Source organism: Cyprinodon variegatus, unplaced genomic scaffold (assembly GCF_000732505.1).
Source record: "Cyprinodon variegatus isolate N-32 unplaced genomic scaffold, C_variegatus-1.0 Scaffold215, whole genome shotgun sequence".
Taxonomy (NCBI): Eukaryota; Metazoa; Chordata; class Actinopteri; order Cyprinodontiformes; family Cyprinodontidae; genus Cyprinodon; species Cyprinodon variegatus.
Genome location: NW_015150668.1, coordinates 677,338 through 691,848, shown reverse-complemented (window position 1 = coordinate 691,848; position 14,511 = coordinate 677,338). Strand labels below are relative to the sequence as shown.

The window sequence follows — 14,511 nt, the reverse complement described above, 5'->3', positions numbered from 1 at the left end:
GGCTCTTTGAAAAGACTGGCACGATTGTGTCAAAGGGTAGTTCATTACGTCTTACCTGATGTGAATAACTGCAGTCACCTTGGGTCAGATGCAAATTGCAGGAATCGAATAATGTCATGCAATAAATTTTTTTCCCTCTCCAAACTTTGTGGTACATGAACAATAATTTTGGAGAAACTATGGCAGTTATTAAGCATATTTAGCTCTGAGAAGATGAAGGCTTTTCTAAAAACAGTCATTTTAACCTTTTTTTGCTGGTGAAAGTATGACCACACAGCGCCATCTCAAAGGTCGTGGACTTTTATAATTTTTTCCCCCTCTCCTTATTAGTTCCTATAGGATTTTTACGGTGCAGCCTTTTGTGACTTATGTCACCATGGTAACTCAAAAATTGGAATAAAAATGAGAAATAGAGAAATGGTTTTACTTTGATTCCATAATTGGAGATTAAGTTGGTGCAACAAGGCAAGGAACTCTTAAATAAAATAACAAAGAATAAACCCAAGAAGTAATCACATACTGGAAAGTTTTTTTTATTTATTTATTTATTTATTTCCATCAGTGAAAGATGTAAAAGCAAAAATTATATTATATATATATATATATATATATATATATATATATATATATATATATATATATATATATATATAAAACGATATATAAAACGATACAGGGTAACCTATAGTTTAAATTACTATGCGGGCGAGTAAAACTGCTGTGTTTTATGAGCCAAATTTTAAACATCATACAGAGGTTTTATTTAAAAGAACAATTGCATGAGGTACTAAAGATTTCCTGTATCCATCCCTCATGAAAGTGGAGCTGTTTGTTACTATCTGTTGAGAAAGATGCTCCACTGTCTGTCTGCTCCTGATTGTCCATGAAAGATAATAGTTTGTAATACCACACCCCTGGAGTCCAGGCAAGATATTTTGTTACATATATGTTGGGGTTGCCCCCTATGGTTCGGCTGCATTAAAGAAATGAACCGTTTTGTGAGTTATCAAATAATAGGTTCCCCCATGCAATGCATGGAGCATATGCTCCTTGCTTTGCTATGGCAGGCCCCAATCAGAGCTTTAAAGCTGACTTTCAGCTTCCTCATTGTACATCTGGCATTTTTACCATTCAAATTTGCCCAGACTCTCCTCCAGAATCAAACCATTGAAAATTAACATGCATGACTGGACAGCAAGCATGTTCCCCAACTGCATGAGAGCGAAACATTGTTCACGCTGCCACAGATTCCAACAATAACCCACAGATCACATTCACAACAGAGCAGTGTGTAGATGTCAGAGCTGTTCTCTAGCTGTTTGTCAGGGTTGGGTTGAGGTTTTGAGGACCCAAATGGAGAGGCGAGGAGGTAGAGGTGTGTTCTTGAAGATTTAATTGTATAACTGAGGCAAAAATCCAAAAACCAAAGTATAAAATACATGGAACCAAAAACCAGACAACTTCATGGGAAAACTCAAAGCCAGGAGCCAGGAAAAGACAGCACTGAGGAACTGCACAGGGGGAGTATATATCGGAGACTGAACAAAGACTGGACTGATGAGCTGGTTGGGAGCAGGTGTGAACAGAGGAGTCTAGAAAGGAGCTGGGGAAAAGGAGACCAACACAAGAGGGCGATCAATAAATAACTACCAACTCAAATATATCCATAAAACACCACAAAATAGGAATTAAACTAATAAAACTACAAAACAAGGAAAAACATGGATCAAATTGAAACTGAAATCTCAAAAGAAAAATTTATCAGAACCAAGACTGTGATAATGTTGTTAATATGAAAATAAACTCTAGTCTTGCTAAGCAAGGATAATTATTCAGCCCATTTTGAGATTGATAATGAATGTCGAATACCTGTCTAAACAAAAAAAACATGGAGCAGAACAGTTAAGATAGGAATATTCTGTTACCTTGCAGTTCTTTATTCTGTCTAGTACTTTTGAGGAAACTGAGGATTTAATCTTTAGTTCTTTATATTTGTATCCTTATAAGGAAATCTTTTAAAACCCAAAAAAGTAATTTGTCTTGAGTAAAAAAAAAAAAATCTATATCTGAGATATAAATTGTAATAATATATTTTAGATACCCAAAACTTTTACTCCAGTAAGATAAGCACAACTTTAACATCTTTTAATCAAGTAAGAGTAAATGGTTAATCAAGTACCGAATAACCATTGGATAATAACATCTGATGTAATGATTTACATTATGCAATCAGAAAGTTAAGTGCAAAATCTGGGATTTCAAGGTAAAATAAAACAATACAAATATATAACATTACAACAAAGAAACAAATTTCCACATCCATTTTTTTCTACATAAACTTATAAATGGTATCATTAGAGTAGGTAATGTATATATGTTAGGAAACTTTTGGCATTAATATCTGCCATTTACTTTATTTTCACATGATTACTCAATAACTAAAGTTATTTGTGGTGGGTAGAATAACCAGAAAATATAACCAAGTAAGAGTATCAATGCTTTTATAAAATGAATACTTATTTTAAAGTAAAAAGTACAGTAAAGTAAGACTACTCCTAAAAGAGTTCCTTTTTTCCTAAAGTTACTTCAGAAAATGTACCAGAGTAAATGTAACTAATTACATACATTATATTTTAATGCTTTAGAAATGTTATGACTGCTTTAAAGATGATTGGGAATGGCCATTGGAAACACTGTAGTACAATGGAAGTAGAACTGAGTGGTCAAGAGAAGGGAGGACTTGTTGTTCATTCATTATTCAGGAGTCAGCAAGGCAGACAGATAGGCTCTCTCAGGTAATGGGTTAGATCTCCTCCTGTTTCAGTTTGCCACGCTGAACCTCCATTCTTTGATGAAGTTTACTCCAGGTGATGAATATCATGTATCAACCACTGAAATGAGTGGCCTCCATCCTGTAAAAAAATGGGTTCTGGGATAATTTCTCTTACTGCCTGATCAACCAAACAGTTGACCATTTGTTGAGCAAAATACAGGTTGGAGGTTTGAAGAGGCAGTGAAAAGGATAGGCAACAATTTGTTTAAACAAAATGAAATGTACATAAAAAGAAGTTTAACAGATAGAGAAAATAAAATGGGTAAATACAAGTGAAGTTTAGTTTCAAATTCAAAGTGGAAGACTCATCCAAGCATTACCTGCATCCAGTCACGTCATCATTCGCCTCTACTCCACTATTCGCTGCTTCCATGTCTTCTGCCGGGGTCTGAGCACCAAAGAACTGCCAGATTCATCAATGCATCTCTCTGATTGCCACTTTTCTTGTGTATGTAAGGATTGCAAACCAAACCAACCTAGCTCTATAAAAAGGTATCACACCCTCCCGGTTAAATTTACTCTGAATACCTACCTTATTTGGAAAGGTCAATTTTGGAAACCATACAGAAACCTCATCAAGGCTAAACCCATCTGACAACATGAAGTAGGGTAGAAATCTCCAAAAGCAACATATCATGGTGATCTATAGAAATGAATTACAAGAAGAGAAAGTATGTCATTTTTGTGAGTGTTTTTCTGTTCTCAAACCTTGAGTCGAATATTTTAGATGTCCGATGAGAGGTTTACAGGTTTCGTTTGTAGTGGAGGTTTCTTCCTGTTAAAGGAAGCTTTCCCAGTTTCCAGTTTTGCTAAATGCATGAGGGGATACTGTTGAGTCAGCTGCAAAATGAGTGTCAGTGCTTCATGATCATCCAAGAAGAGTTAATTGTACAAGATTCAATGCAATCTGTTGGCTTTTCTTTGATAGAAAATGTTTAAACTAATTTGATCAATGAACTGAACTGTAATGTTGGATGAGAGAATCAATTTGGAAATTGTTGTGGAATCTGACTTTAAAATTGGATTTGAGGGAATTGTTTATTTTTTGTACTGTGCCTTAAGATTACATTTTATTCTAACCACCACTGTATAGATAACGTTAATTAAAATGAAGTGAGCATCTAAATGCCTGGAGAGAGTTATATTATATTTGAAAAGATTGGAGGTTCCACTTAACTCGAGGGAGAGTCCCTTTCCATGAATGAGGAAGACAGGGAACCATGAGGAGTCTACTACAGCAGTAGCTTTGCCTACCAAAGCTACTGCCGAAATCGCATTGATGATGCGTCCAGGAGGCCCCTAATGAACCCACAACTAAGTCTAAACTAATGAAAACCTTCAATAGGCTCTATGCACAACTCCACCACTTCCTGAACTTCAGGAGGCTCCTTTGTTTCCTGTCTTTCATGATTGGATGCACTGATTAATCCAAGTGTGTATGACCTAAGTAACTGGCCAGACACACCTGGATTAATCAGTTCGTCCAGTAATGAAAGACAGGAAACAAAGGAGCTACCTGAAATTCAGGAAGTAGTGGAGCTGTGCATAAAGCCCATTGCATCCATTATGATTAAGTTCATGACGTAGCAAAGAGAAAGACTGGACAAATAATGGTTTCCATCCAAACATTTGATGGCCAAATAGAAAACAAAGGCCTGCCTCACATTTTCCAAAACAATATCTGGATGATCTCCAATATTGTTTTAATACTAGACTACAGGGAGAACTTTTGCACATTTGGAGCTGGTCGCTCAGGTGGTTAGTCACCCGACTGGCACACAGGAGACCCTGGGGTTGAATCCCCGCTGGAGAGAATGAGCTGCAGGTGTGGGTCCTTAGGCAAGACACTTAGTGCTAATGTCTACTTTGTAAGATGCTTTGGATGAAGGTGTCTGCTAAATACATACAACATAAATATCTTCTGTAGAGATAGCAGTGTTTTTCCATTCAACATACTGGAAGTATAGTGATGGTCCAGGGCTGTTCTTGGATCGGGATGACTTGCTGTATTTGAATGAAAAACTAATTCTGCATTAAAAATAATAATAAAAGAATTAATAAACAACTGGGATCTGCAGGCACTACTGAACACTTGGGTTAAGCAGCTGTAAAAAGATCCCAACACTCAAGCTGTCCAAATATGGCATTTTCATAAAACTAAACATAATTCCTGTTCACAGCTAGCATGTGATAGGTGTATTAGTAGAACATAAATGGCTAATAAAGATGCTTGACTTTCACTTAAATTAGAAATTAACTAAAAACACCAATATGTAGGTATGCAGACTTAATGATTATCAACTCATGCCTTGTTTAATTTTTTTCCCTGAGCAAGCAAAATTATCATTATTATTTTTTTTTTTTATTATGTGTGCTGTTTACCAACACAGCACTGAGTAAAAATACTACTTATAATAATACACTATAATAATTAACATAAATGAAAAAGGCTACTGGAAATAAAAACAAGGACAAACGAAACACTTCTAAATAATTGTTTCTCTATAAAACCAATCCTTAAAGTAGGTGATGCACAGTATACATGTTTGAACAGGGTAAATTATGTCCTGTTGCAATATATACAGTAGCCTTTGCTGTATACGTTTATCTTTAACCACATGTCATAGAAGGCGTAGCAGATAGAGGTAACATAAATATAATGGTTGTGTGCAGTAAAATAACAATAGCAGTAAATAACTGCTTGTGTCTTGTGTTATAGGTTAAAATGTTTGTTATTCTTTATTCAGTGAAGAAGCAATCAAAAGGTTTACACTGGTTTAGTAATACTTCATAGAAATACTACTGAAGAGAGGGTACAGTAATATGTATGTTCATTGGAACTAGTTCTTAATGGACATTTTGGTAAAAAAGCTTTTATTAAGTAAGTGAAACAGGTAATTATAAGCATCTGACCCAACTAGATCTTTTGGAGGACGGTCTGTAAATTTTTTCAAAGTAAGCTTTAAATTAAATTTTACCAACAGATTTTGTGCAATTTTGGTAAATAATAATTTTAGACAAGAACAACTGCAGTATTTTTTATTTCTCTTTTTTTATGGCTAGAGTTAAAGCTGAAAAAGGGCTCAAATTATTGTTGCAGCAGATTCACCTTAAGTAATTTCTGTACAAGACACAAGAAAACACTTCTGCTATTTTTAGGTATAGACTAATTTTAAATGTTATCTTCTATATCATCATTATAAGCGTTTTGATGGCATTTTAACGAAAGTATTTTTTTTATCAAAAACATAATTATTGTGCACACACAAGTAATAGCTGTATTAACCATACATGTATAAGGAGTTTTATGGCCCCCCAGGAACTTGGGGCCCTAGGCAACCACCTAGTTTTGCCTAATGGTAAAACCGCCCCTGCTCCCAACAAAATATCTGGCAAAGATTTTAATACTGCAGGCTTTTAAGATGGATTATCCAAAAATACTTCATTAAGACAAGCTAATTTATTTAGCATTTCAGCATGCTAAGTACTGCTTACTGCTAATGCCTCAAGGTGTGCAAAGATAAAAGGCCACCCCTGAAAGGCCATGCCTTAAATATTCTCTCCTTTAAGTTTGTGCCTGTTGGTTTTTATCCTAATCGCAGCACTTACCCACGTTTAGATATTGACTATTGCAAGATTCCTGATTATAGTCCGGCCATTATTAGCTATGGAATTTTAAAATATGTTTACAATTTTAAACAATTTATTTATTTATTCTACACAGATTTTTCAATGGATTTTATGATTTTTATGCATCTTTTCCTTCCATGAAAGTTACTCCTTGTAATAAGAGGTATTGATACTGTATAACTGTTATTGACTGATTATTTCTGTTGGTTTATTGCAGAGTTGAACATGGAGTACAACCCATCTGACCATCCTCGAGCCAGCACTATATTCTTGGGCAAATCTCATAATGAGGGTGAGCTGCTTTGTCTCTTAAAATTGTATTTTTTCAGCATTTTAGAAAATCGGTCTGGCAGAATCTAATGCATTGCTAATGAGGTCTGTGAATAGATATTATAGTGTTTAGCTCATTGTAAGAAACTAGTATTAACAGTGAAGTTGCTATTTGTAAATTTACAAGAGATTGTGTTTAATGTTTTGCTTGCTTTAGTTTTAAAGGGTTTTTTTTGCTATGTTCTATTACATATTTTAAGCAGATGTTTATGCATAAATGTTTCAAATCTAACTTGGATGTTTCGCAGATTTGCCTAAATATTACATTTTTTTTTCATTTCATGAAGATCTGTTCATTTCCTCCATGTTTAAGCCAAAAGTTAGTAATACTGGACTTGATAAGACTGTGCAAACATTTGTTTGAAATGTGTTAGGGTGGTTAAAAACAGCATGAGAGCCTTTCATTAAAAATACATTTTTATTTAGTTTTTTTACCCAGTGAATTTGTACCACTTTGTAACATTGTGACATCTTTGTGCAAGAAGTCATATATTGATTTTTATTTGAAGTAATTTTTTTACTTTAATGCTGAAAAAATGGTGTATTTTTTTGTGTCTTAAGGATTTCTTAGATCTAAATGTATTTATATTTAATACTTTTTTTAAATTGTACTTAGTTTTTTACAGTTGTTTTATTGTAGCACTTTTACATAGGTGAATAGACATAAAGTGCATTATAAATTAAATGTTTTATTATTAATAATAATTATGAATATTTGAAGAGTCTAACATTAGAGTACTTACGCTGGGAAATGTTTTTAGTTTTGGAGATATATTCCTGGGCAGATTTTCACCGATTTTCACACTAAGATAATTTTGAGTGAAAATCCAGTTTCGTTGATATTGTTCTTCTTACATGTTATTTAAAACAGAAATTACAAACATAATCAAAATGTTAGTAATGATCAAAATGATAATTAGAGAAAATAAACAAATTCAGCTACCCAATCCCCTAAAAAAGAACACTGATTAAATCTATATATATTTATAATTCTTTCATCAATGTTTTTAAGGTTGATAAACCTTTCAGTTTTTGGTTCTTTTTTTTCAGAGGTGATTTTCAGGAGTGAGTAGAAGGATTATACCTCCCTCTAGTGGTCAGACTGTATAGTTTCTCTGCTTTCTGTGTGTTATATTCAAGTCCCCAAAATTTCTGCAAGATTTTTTTTTCTGCAGAATAGCTGGGAGATTTGCACTTGGCACTGTTGTCTGTTTTGTTTTTGGTTCCTGTGGTATTATAATGCTGATGACTGTTAGCTTTGCATGCTGCTTACTGCAGCTTACAGGGAGTTATATAGCTTAGATAATAATATATCATTTTTGTTTTGTTGTGTTTGTTTTCTTTCTACAGTGAAACGAAAGAGCGTCTTCATCAATAACGTGAGTGCAGATTAAAAATATATTTGTTCACAGTTCTTTCGACTTCTGGGAAATATCTAATTTAGAATTTCTATGTGTGTGACTATAACAAATAATTTAATTTTGTTCAAGCAAAAAAAAAAAAAAAAACTTACCTGTATGTGTGTATTTTTTTTGTAGCACGGAAATCTGAGGCGAAAGTACAGCTCGTGTTCCACCATTTTCCTGGACGACAACACAGTCAGCCAGCCGAACCTCAAATACACAATCAAATGGTCGGAAGATGAAAGCTGTGCACTAATAGCAAAATATTTGTGTTTTCTTGCCTTTGCTTGATTTTTCTCTTCTCTTTTGCTTTTATAGCGTTGCTTTAGCGATTTACTACCATATTAAAAACAGGTAAGGAACACTAATAGGAACCACTTGATCAGTAGCTTAGAAAATGTAAGCTCATTTTACATCCTTATGCTGATTCAGTTGTAAAAGTTTCTTTTTTGTTATTAATTGCCCAGAAATTACAGCATTTGGCATTTTATTTTTAGATTTATTTGTTTTTTTCACCGTTTTTTTTTTTTCTTGTAGTCTATTTAATTAGAAATAATTAATAAGTCCAAAACTCCTACTAAAAATTGTTCAATAAAGATTTTTTAATTTAAATTGCAGAGACACAAATGGGGGCCTGCTCTTGGACATATTTGATGAAAAGCTTCATCCTCTCTCAGTGAGTTGTGGAATTCAAATCTTTCTTGTCTCATAATGGGTTAGATATTGATCTTATTTCTGTGAAGCAATGCCTGCCATTGTCTAAGAATGCCTCAGAATACCTCAGACTTGTGCATTTCATAGTGATTTTATGTGATAAACCAGCACAAAGTGGAAAAATGATCCTCGGCCTTAAAGAAGTGTGATGTGAATTTTTATTGACCCACCTTTACTCAGCACTAGCAGTTCCATATATTGCAAAGAGAATTATAAATTCAATTTCATGCAAACTATAGCATTTAAAGTCACCATTTTCCTCCTTTACTAATTTATCCACATCTTTTGCTTCCTTCTTGTTCTGTTTGCAGAAATCTGAAGTTCCACTGGACTACAACCAACATGATCCTGAGCAGAGGCAGATCTACCGCTTTCTCAGGACCTTGTTTAGTGCTGCTCAGCTCACTGCAGAATGTGCCATCGTCACGCTGGTGAAATTTCCCTTTGATCAAACAAACACAGCTTGTTTCTAGAAGACATTATGTTTTATAATGTTGCTCAAAAAAGGGGGAAAGGAAGCCTTGCAGTTTCAGGCATGTAACTAAAACAGCTGCCTCGTTTTCACGAGCGTTTCTGTATGATTTGGTTCTACAGGTGTACTTGGAGAGATTGCTTACTTATGCAGAGATTGACATCTGTCCAGGAAATTGGAAAAGGATTGTTTTGGGCGCCATCCTGCTGGCCTCAAAGGTCTGGGATGACCAGGCTGTCTGGAACGTCGACTACTGCCAGATCCTAAAGGATATCACCGTGGAAGACATGTAAGTCAACTCGGTCTACCTGTTTTGGTCTGCAGGTCATACGGGGATCAGTGTGAGTTTATCAGCGCAAAACATTCAGAATTTACTCCTGCGAAAAGGTCGCAGTATAAGCTTTTAGAGAAAGAATAGCATCATCATAAGATACTGAAAGCTTTCAAGCACCAAGGACAAAGTTGCATACCAAGACTGCATGCATGGGATGGAGTTTAATTCTGGATATAAACGAAACAACAATTAATAAGGTGACAAAAAACCAACAGAGTTTGGACTGATATTGTCTGCTTGTGAATGTAAGGAAATCACCATTTTATAGTCATTGCAAAACAGTTTTTTTTATTTTTATTAAATGGTAGAAAGCTTAGCCCAGCCTGAAAATCCAACAAAAAAAAGAAAAATCTAAACAAATTCCAACAACGGTTGGAGAAACACTCCTTAGCTGACCAAACAGAACTGTCTCCCGGCTTTTATTGGCAGGGGAGAGCAATTAGGGACACATTTTGGTCGGATCTTTTGTTAATTCGTTTGTAAGAAATCTAAAGGGATTTGTTACATTTTGTAATTCAGGAATAAGACGGATGTTTTATATTTTAATTTCAATTAGGAATGAACTGGAACGACAGTTTCTGGAACTTCTGCAGTTCAACATCAACGTACCTTCCAGTGTCTACGCCAAGTACTACTTTGACCTGCGGTCGCTCTCAGAATCTAACAACCTCAGCTTCCCACTGGAGCCGCTCAGCAGGGAAAAGGCCCAGAAATTAGAGGTGAGAAGCTTTTTCATCCAGGTGTTGTTTTAGTCATATGGCATTTCAAATATTTGCAAATATTTCTATATTCTCTTGTTGTAATTTTAAGCACTATCGGGTGGGATCAATTATTGTTTTTTACACAAACTGACAGGAAATAATGGCTTTATGTTAGTGTACATCCGCCTTACTCTCAGAAACACTTTGACAAGCAGAATTACAGTTTATTGTAGAAATCACCACTTTGTTTGTCCTCTCTGAAGGCCATTTCCAGACTATGTGACGATAAATATAAAGACATTCGGAAAGCTGCCAGGAAACGCTCGGCCAGCGTAGACAACCTGTGTGGGAGACGATGGGTTCCTGCAATTCTCTCTTAACCAATCATCTCTGTAACAACTGGACAGGAGTTTCATGGTACTGGACCAGAAAGTTCTGAAACCACTGATAACAGGTGAAGATCCAGCGCCAGTTGGATTTCAAGACTTTTGGTGATTTTGGATCCTTAATGCAGGACTTATTAATGGAACAGCTGTGGTTTACTCCAATTGGTAAAGCTTCATATGAGACGACGTACAGCATGACCATGGCCCTTAGGAAGAGTCCAGAGCTTATTCTTTAAAACGATGCCTTCAGAGTGCCTCGACCTGTCTACTGATCTGGAAGTTGCAGGAATTCTACTGTTTTATTCTAATCTGTATTTAAAAAAACACATGAATAAGGTGATACATTGAGACATATTTAGACATGAGAACAGCGGTGATGGAAAAGACAAATTTGCGTTTATGTCTTTTGCTCTGATAACTGTTAAAAGCACATACTTCTTGTTTTATTACTCAAACATGACCCTAGTTGGGAGCTTTCTGCTTAGTATTTATTTCCTATGATAGTATTTTAAACAATGAAAGTGTTCTTGAAGGTTTACAGTATTTCTGGTGTACCTCTCAATACTCAGGTAGTGCATTGAATATGTTAATTTGCTCTGATGCTTTGTATTTTATGTATGTTTTATGGATGGAAACATGTTAAACTAGCCAAGAGTGTAGATAGAAGATGCCAGGATAAAGAAATGAGCGGGAGAATGCTCATTTTCAGTCAATATTAGTTAAGCAATAAAAAAAACTTATTCAAACAGCAAGATTTTTTTTTCTTATTATCAATATTGCCATGGAATTAAAGTTACTTTAACTCATAATATTTAGAGGACAGAATTTGAAGACTGCATTAATGAAAAAGTTCAATTCTTAACTAAAATATTTGCTTGGCTCGTAAAAGAACCTTGTTGGGACTCCTTGTATGTTCTTCAAATTATTTATGTTAAGTTTTTCCCCTTAAAAAAATTATGTTCTTAAAAGTTTGAGAACAGATTTAGTTCAGATTTAAAAAAACACATTTCTCCTTGCAAGGCTGGTTATTTCTTCAAAGATGCAAAGAAATGAAAAGCGTCCCTATAAATAATTTTAGCACCTCTTGTCATTCTAGATCTCATTTTAGTTTTGATATGTAGATTTTTTCTGGTAGGTCAGCTTTACACTTTAAATGTCGGTCAGATTTGTTCGATGCTTCTTTAAAGGCATATTTCAATTTTTTTCACGCAGGATTGTACTTTTTCTGAGTTTTTTTCTGAGTGGTCGGTGGTTTTTATAAAAAAATCTCAGCCTAATTTAAGTGTGGTCCACCTAAGATAAAAAATCACTACAATTTAAAATAACCAATGGTAAATGGCCTGTGCTTATATAGCTCCTTTTTACATCAGGTCACTACATTAAGTCATTCACCCACTCACCCATGCACTGATAACACATTATAGCCACAGCTGCGTTGGGGCACACTGGGCCCTCTCACCACCATCAGTAGGTTTTAAGGGTGCAGTGTCTTGCTAAAGGACCCACTACTGAGACGGACAGAGCTTCGAGGTGTGAACCAGCAACCCTCTGCTTCCAGGATTAACAAAAAATCTTAGATAGGTGTTGGTTTGTATTGTAGAAATTTGTTATGAATGCCTAATAAGCTAAAAAGATTTTAAATCTTGTTTTTAAACGTCCTTTTAACACACCGACTACCTATAAGGTCCGTATAACCCCAATTTTAATATCCTGAGAAATTTGCCAAATTTGTCAATTAGGGATTTAATCAAATGGAAGGAGATAAAATGTCAACAATTTTTTTTCAGGTACATCAGTAGCCTTTTGTTTCCCCATTAGACATATTTTATAGTGAAGCCTTGGCTTATATTAATGCAGTCTTCATACATGGCATTCAGGGTCATCAAGAAATAAAAAAATGTTTTTATCAACTTGTAGGTCCAAGTTTCACTAAGAAGAATAACCAGAAATGATGTCTAACAAGTGGTGTATGCGGAGGATATTGGTGAGCAAGTGGAGTAAAGAGACCACTAAACCAGTCTGGCTTTTATTTCTTCAGTATTACAGAAAAGCATTTTGAGAACTCATTTGATCTTCAGTGCATTTGTAGATTTCTAGTCTTGGTTCAGTTTCTCTCGCCTTTCATCTGTTACATTAAAAGATTATTTTTTCTGCCAGTGAAGGGGTCCCTGTCATCGCTTAGCGAGGCAAGTTTCCTGTGTTCTAATTCCTCAAATGAGACAGTTTCCCTGTTTTACTAGATTAAAAATAATGTTTTCAAAACAACAACAGATAAACTGCCTAAACTTAACCAACCAAAGATTTATTTTTTAATTTGGTAAAACTAGACCCTTTGATATATATCTACAAATATAAAAAACTTGTCACAATGTGGATGAAAGTAAAGCTATCCCCATACTGTTTTAAGTTATCCGTACTGTCAGCATCCGATCATAATTTTTTTGTGTCCAGTAAGCAAAAAAAAATAATTTATTATTTTGTTTTTTGTTTTCTGATTACTGAACTAGTATTAAATATTTATTTTCTGAATTACCTTTGTACAGTTTATAGAAATGTCTCAGAAAAAGTTGTCTAAGTTGTTTAAGCTTTCTTTGATTTGTGATTTTTAATAAAAGACTCTTGTTTGATAACCGTGGGCATTTGATGTCTGATTTGTACATTTTTTTTAAACATTTTAAAATATTAGAGCTGATGGATAAGCTGTATTTGCACAGTGCAACATTTTGCATTAACTTTTTCCTGTTTATGTGCACAAACACAAAGTCAGAATTAAGGGATACTTGTTGAGGACCCAGATGAGAGGATGGAGAGGCAGAGATGATTTCTTGTAAAATTTATTGAAAGAGTGAAAACACAGAAGCCATAATCCAGAACCGACTGACAAGAAACTCAGGAGGAAATGATGAAAAGAAGAAATTAAGCGAATCCATGTGTCGGGTACAAAGAAGAGTTGGATAGAAGTAACTAGAACAAGCTAAAGGGATGGAGATTGGCACAAGGGGGCAACAGAGAGCAACCCAAAAAATACAACACCATATAACTAGACAACAACTAGAATGACACAAAATGGAAATAAAACCAATGAGCCAGAGAACACAGAATGATATAAGTGAAAGTGTTACTGAAAACTCAAAAAGAAAATTTAAACAGAACCAAAAAGTCCACAAAGGAAAGAATCTGACACACACACACACACACACACACACACACACACACACACTGCTTATACAGGTAAACAAACGCAGATGCTGCCTCATGAATCTGCAAGGTTTATAAAACCGTTTTCAAGCTATTTGAAGTCTTTCAGTCCATAGAGTTTTTTAAAAGTAGTATATTGATGACTTATGAAATTTTCTCCAAGCTCATACTGTGCTTTCCTCAGGTATTTCTAAAGCTGTGTCTCATATTATGAGATTATTTAAAAAGGTTTTTAAGTATATATACTGGATTTATGCAGTGGTTTAAAAAGTAAACAATATCTTCTCTAAAACAATATGGCTTTAAAGTCAGGGTCTGTTTTTTTTTTCATATAGAACACTTACATTGACTAAATTACGAATTATGCTCCTGTGGATGTTCCAGGATTTATCACCACTGTATTTTATTTAAATGTGATTTATTGGATGAGTTTATATATATATATATATATATATATATATATATATATATATATATAAGCAGCCTTATATTCTTTTCTAAAAAGAATTT

At 34.6% G+C, this 14,511-nt stretch overlaps 1 protein-coding gene across 1 annotated transcript in view; it reads left to right on the top strand.

The window, feature by feature from the left end:
* Nucleotides 1–13,363, top strand: part of LOC107088345 (cyclin-Y-like) — a 23,420-nt gene extending 10,057 nt beyond the window's left edge. The window contains exons 2-10 of the mRNA XM_015380459.1: nt 6,681–6,755; nt 8,144–8,172; nt 8,332–8,426; nt 8,515–8,550; nt 8,815–8,872; nt 9,222–9,341; nt 9,505–9,671; nt 10,273–10,435; nt 10,681–13,363. Of these exons, the coding sequence (XP_015235945.1) occupies nt 6,681–6,755; nt 8,144–8,172; nt 8,332–8,426; nt 8,515–8,550; nt 8,815–8,872; nt 9,222–9,341; nt 9,505–9,671; nt 10,273–10,435; nt 10,681–10,797 (860 nt within the window). The 3' untranslated portion in view covers nt 10,798–13,363. The remainder of the gene's footprint in view (nt 1–6,680; nt 6,756–8,143; nt 8,173–8,331; nt 8,427–8,514; nt 8,551–8,814; nt 8,873–9,221; nt 9,342–9,504; nt 9,672–10,272; nt 10,436–10,680) is intronic.
* The last annotated feature ends 1,148 nt before the right edge of the window (nt 13,364–14,511 follow it).